At 35.7% G+C, this 6228-nt stretch overlaps 1 protein-coding gene across 1 annotated transcript; it reads left to right on the top strand.

Annotated features, from left to right (window-relative positions):
• Window positions 1-4544: 4544 nt before the first annotated feature.
• LOC127080567 (uncharacterized) lies at window positions 4545-5258 on the top strand. The gene has a single exon (XM_051020884.1). It carries the CDS (start codon window positions 4545-4547, stop codon window positions 5256-5258), a length of 714 nt encoding a protein of 237 aa, XP_050876841.1.
• The last annotated feature ends 970 nt before the right edge of the window (window positions 5259-6228 follow it).

The raw sequence follows: 6228 nt of genomic DNA on the forward strand, positions 1-6228 counted from the left end.
TAGAGCAGTGGACAAGGGCATTTGACGGAGGCTGCCGATGGGGCCACATGACAACAAAACTTGTGGAATGCATGAACGGAGTATTCAAAGGCATTAGAAATCTTCCAATAACCGCCTTGGTCAGATCAACCTATTATAGGTTGGCTTCTACCTTCACAACCAGAGGTGAAAGATGGAGTGCGGTGTTAATGTCTGGGCAAATATTCAGTGAGTGTTGCATGAAAGTGATGAAAGACAAAATTCTTTGACCGTCATAGGCAAAATTTCAGCGTGCAGGAAACAATGGACCATAATTAGGGGAGACAAAATTTAGCCTATGATGTCAAACTAAACAGAAGTTGGTTCGACTGTGGAAAATTCCAGGCCTTTCACATTCCTTGCTCTCATGTCATTGCTAAATGCGCTCATACTCGCCAGGACGCTTACAGTCATCTATCTGATGTTTACAAGGCCATCACCGTCATGAATGTCTATAAAAAAAGCTTTTCGGTGCTATCAATGGAGGAATATTGGCCTTCATATGAAGGTGACATAGTTTGGCACAACGACGAGATGCGTAGAAAGAAAAAAGGACGGCCAAACATCACATGTCAGGACAAAAATGGATACGATAAATAAAATGATAAGACTATGTAGTATCTGTCGTCAACCAGGACACAATACGTGTTGGTGTAAGCCCTAGAAGCCAATACTTTTGGTACTTGTTCGAATTATTTATTAATAATAAAAGGCTTTTTCTTTATTATGTTTGTCTAATAAAGTCCCTAGAATAGATAGTCCATTTAATGTATCAAGTCTGACTTAATCATGAGATCACATTAAAGATAAGGACACTATTCTTAAAGTATCCATAGTCGAGCTTTATTGTGAAGTGGGATAACATTAAAGCATTAAGACTATTATGTATATAGACTGATGATCACATCTCATAGATCATGGATAAGGAGTTATCAAGTCTTAAACATAGGTATGAATATTAAGAGTAATATTTATACTGGATTGACCCGCTATGAGAATACTATATAGAATGTTATGCAAAGTGTCATAAGTTATTCTCATGGTGATAATGGTGTATACCACCCTTCGACCTGAAACCACTATGGACCCTAGATGTACAGTCGAGTGCCTTATTGCTGATCAAACATTGTCCGTAACTGGATGACCATAAATACAGTTGATGGGTACTCCACGAAGCATGCTAAGGGACATGAGTGACCTAGATGGAATTTGCCCATCCTGCGTAACAGGATAAATGTCTATGGGCCCAATATTGAACTGGACAAGGATGACACGGTCTATGCCTTGTGTTCAATATAGACATAAGGGCAAAAGGGTAATTATACACATAATTATTATCACAGAAGGATTTGTCAGATCACATGACATTTTCGTGTCTTGGGTAGCAGTGATGTGTTGCTAGATACCGCTCACTGTTTATTATGTTAAATACGTGATTTAATATAATTGTCAATGCCGCGAAAACCTACAAGGTCACACACAAAGGACTGATTGATGAGAGATAGAGTAAATAAGGAATACCGTAATGTACGGTGCCCTTAAGTGAATTGTAGAACATCGTAACGTACAGTGTACTTAAGTAGAATACGAAATATGGTAAGGTACCACGCGCTTAAGTGATTTTGGCATATTATAGGATATGGGCCATATACACTTGAGTGGGCTTCTTAGCTTGCAGCCCACACAAGTGGTTCTATAAATAGAACCCCTGTGTAGAAGCATGAGTGCAGTTGCAATTTCATTTCTCTCTCTCTCTCTCTCTCTCTCTCTCTCTCTCTCTCTCTCTCTTTCACTCAAAGCCTTCATTTGTAGCAGCTAGCACTGAGATTGAAGGAATTCGTTCATGTGGACTGAGTAGAGGCGTTGTCATTGTTCAACGTTCGTGATCACTCCGTAGATCTGTATCAAAGGTTACAATCGCCACAAGAGGTAACGATTCTATCACTGATCATGCCCATTCATAAGGATCATTATGTTGGTGTAAGCCCTAGAGGCCAATACTTTTGGTACTTGTATCGAATTATTATTAATAATAAAAGGCTTTTTCTTTATTATGTTTGTTTAATAAAGTCCCTAGAATAGCTAGTCCGTTTAATGTATCAAGTATGACTTAATCATGAGATCACATTAAACATAAGGACACTATTCTTAAAGTATTCGTAGTCGAGCTTTATTGTGAAGTGGGATAACATTAAAGCATTAAGACTATTATGTATATAGACTGATGATCCCATCTCATGGATCATGGATAAGGAGTTATCAAGTCTTAAACATAGGTATGAATGTTAAGAGTAATATTTATACTGGATTGACCCGCTATGAGAATACTATATAGAATGTTATGCAAAGTGTCATAAGTTATTCTCATGGTGATAATGGTGTATACCACCCTTCGACCTGAAACCACTATGGACCTTAGATGTAGAGTCGAGTGCTTTATTGCTGATCAAACATTGTCCGTAACTGGATGACCATAAAGACAGTTGATGGGTACTCCACGAAGCATGCTAAGGGACATGAGTGACCTAGATGGAATTTTCCCATCCTGCATAACAGGATAAATGTCTATGGGCCCAATATTGAACTGGACAAGGATGATACGGTATACGCCTTGTGTTCAATATAGACATAAGGGCAAAAGGGTAATTATACGCATAAGTATTATCACCGAAGGATTTGTCAGATCACATGACATTTTCGTGTCTTGGGTAGTAGTGATGTGTTGCTAGATACCGCTCACTGTTTATTATGTTAAATACGTGATTTAATATAATTGTCAATGTCGCGAAAACCTACAGGGTTACACACAAAGGACGGATTGATGAGAGATAGAGTAACTAAGGAACACTGTAAGGTACAATGTACTTAAGTGAATTGTAGAACATCGTAAGGTACAATGTACTTAAGTAGAATATGAAATATGGTAAGGTACCACGCACTTAAGTGATTTTGGCATACTATAAAATATGGGTCACTTACACTTAAGTGGACTTTTTAGCTTGAAGCCCACACAAGTGGTTCTATAAATAGAACCCTTGTGCAGAAGCATTCATTGCGGTTGCATTTTCGTTTTCTCTTTCTCTCTCTCTCTCTCTCTCTCTCTCTCTCACTCACTCAAAGTCTTCATTCATAGCAGCTAGCACTGAGATTGAAGGAATCCGTTCGTGTGGACTGAATAGAGGCGTTGTTGTTGTTCAACGTTCGTGATTGCTCCGTAGATCTGCATCAAAGGTTTCAATCGTCACAAGAGATAAATATTCTATCACTGATCATGCCCATTCGTAAGGATCGCTAAAGGAGAAAATTTTAATTTCTGCTGCATTTTGGATCGCCGTTCTCCTTCACATTAAAGGAGAAACTTTAAATTCCGCTGCGTTTTGGAACGCCCTTCTCCTTCAATATGAACAACTGTCCCAATCGAGGAGCATCATCTGAGTCATAATATTTTTGTAACATTGGATTTTTGTAACCTTCAATTTTTATATATCATTAAGTTTTTGTTACAATGAGGTTCACAACAAACATCACTACAACATAAGCAAACTGAAAACATAATATTTCTAACTGATTAGAACAATCAAAGTGATGTCAGGTCGTCCATGTAACAATTTCTTATTTTTATTATAATAATGATTAATAATAAAAAACCAATTTTAATGTGGTCCATAGTTTTGGGATTTTGGTTTTGAAAAGGGTATGATTTATTTTGGTTTTAATGTAAATTGATATGACCATTTAATTGGGTGGTAATAAGTTTTAATGACTTTAAATTCTTGATGGTAGAATCAAGCCTATAAATAGTCTTTGGTCCCCAAAGCTTTCTCTCATCAGAAAAGAAATACACCATCCATCTGATCCATGGAATTCATGAATGTTATTGCTCGACTCCTTTGTTAAACATGTATTTTGATTCTGTTCATATCCATATGATTTCATTTTTATTGATCATTATGCCTTATTATTCAATCTTTGAATTAAATTTATGCATAAATTAAAATTTATTTATAATGTTATTATTTTGTTAAGCAATTGTATAAGAGATCTTATTTATTTAATTTTGTTCTCTCATATAATTGAGTTACTATGTATAATGATGGTTATAATTTTGATTAATTTGGATTAGCCACAACATCTTTAAATTAATTGAGATTTTTTTTAAAGTTTTGAGATCACATAAATTATTAGACATAAAATTGTAATTAATTATACGTGGTATAATGAATTTTATCCTACAGGAATTTTTTTATATTTGTATGATTAATTGGGATAAAATGTCAAAATATTTTCATAACTTGCCCACAGGAATTACGAATTGGTACATAATTTGATAGTTTTATCATAAAGTATTAATTTTGGATAGAAAAACAAAATTATATCATGCACGTAAAGTGTGAGGTTTGAAAAATCTATCGCAATTTTTTAAAAATCTTATTACATTAAAATTTAGCCCACAAGTTATTTTTATGTTGCAAGATTTATTTTATGGTATGTTTATATTGATAATACATACAATTTGGCTAATATTTATGCCTCAAATTTTGACATCAATTTTGTTTATCTTTTTATCTTCTCAACCTGCTAATTTTTCTGATATTCGATGTGATATTCCCGAGCTCAGAGGAGATAACTATAAGGTGTGGAAGGAAAGAATTCTCCTCCATTTAGGATGGATGGACATACATTATGCTATTAGGAAAGAAGAGCCACCTGCAATTACAGATGAAAGTACTCCAGCTGCGATCGCACTATATGAGTGGTGTGAGAGATCCAACCGGCTCAGTGTGATGTTCGTTAAGACTAAGGTCACAGGTAGAATATGTGGTTCTGTCGATCAGCATGAGAATGTCTGTGATTTGCTGAAAGCCATTGACGATCAGTTCGTCACTTCTGAAAAGGCTTTGCCAAGCACATTAATTATGACATTTTCCTCCTACCGACTCACCAGTGTGAAAGGTGTGCGTGAGCACATAATGAAAATGCGTGACATTTCAGCTCAACTTAAGAAACTTGAGGTTGATATGTCTGACTCCTTCCTGGTACACTATATTCTGAACTCTCTTCCGGTTGAGTATGAACCTTTCAATATCTCCTATAATACACATAAAGACAAATGGTCAATCAATGAATTAATGACCATGTGTGTTCAGGAAGAAGAAAGGCTTGTAATGGAACAGAGTGAGAGTGCATTGCTGACAAGCACTCGCGGGAAGAATGTAGCTTTCAAAACTGACAAGTCATAAGCCAATCATAAAGGGAAATTCAAAATAACACCGCAAGGTGATATCAAGAAAGAAGCAAAGTGTTACTTCTGTAAAAAGGAAGGACACATGAAGAAGGAATGCCCTGGATTCAAAGAATGGCTTGAGAAGAAAGGGTGTGCACAACCTAAGGAAGCCAATGGGAAGTGAGTGGACTGTCCTATCAGGAAGCAGGATGGGCTCACATGTGGAAGCTATTGGAACTTACAATTTAATTTTGAATAATGGTTTTGTTTTGAAATTAGAAAGGACCTTTTATGTACCATGTTTCTCACGAAACTTGATTTCAGTTTCTAGACTTGTACCTTTTGGATATTCCTTTAATTTTAAAGACACCTTGTTTAAATTATTTTATAATTTGGAATATGTTGGGAATGGTATATTGTCTGATGGTCTTTATCGTATTAATTTACAACTCAAATCCATTTATAGTTCAATGCATGTTCAAACTGGCACTAAGCGGTGTAATATTAATGAGAATTCTTTTATGTTATCGCATCAGAGATTAGGACATATCTCCATAGAGAGAATTAAAAGGTTAGTAAAAGATGGGGTACTTAATACTCTAGATTTTGCTGACTTTGAAACTTATTTTGACTGCACTAAGGGAAAGCAGACCAACATGTCTAAGAAAGGTGCCAATAGAAGTTCAAGTATATTAGAAATAATTCATACAGACATATGTTGTCCTGATATGGATGCACATGGTCAGAAATATTTCATCACTTTCATAGACGATTACTCACGATATATGAATATTTATTTGCTTAACAATAAATATGAAGCATTGGATGCCTTCAAAGTCTTTAAGGCTGAAGTTGAGAACCAGTGTGGAAAATAAATAAAGATAGTGAGATCAGATCGGGGTGGTGAATACTATGGTAGATACACTGAGAGTGTACAAGCACCTGGTCCATTTGATAAGTTTCTTCAAGAACATGGGATTGTTGCC

The sequence above is a fragment of the Lathyrus oleraceus genome, chromosome 5 (genome assembly GCF_024323335.1).
Source record: "Lathyrus oleraceus cultivar Zhongwan6 chromosome 5, CAAS_Psat_ZW6_1.0, whole genome shotgun sequence".
NCBI lineage: Eukaryota > Viridiplantae > Streptophyta > Magnoliopsida > Fabales > Fabaceae > Lathyrus > Lathyrus oleraceus.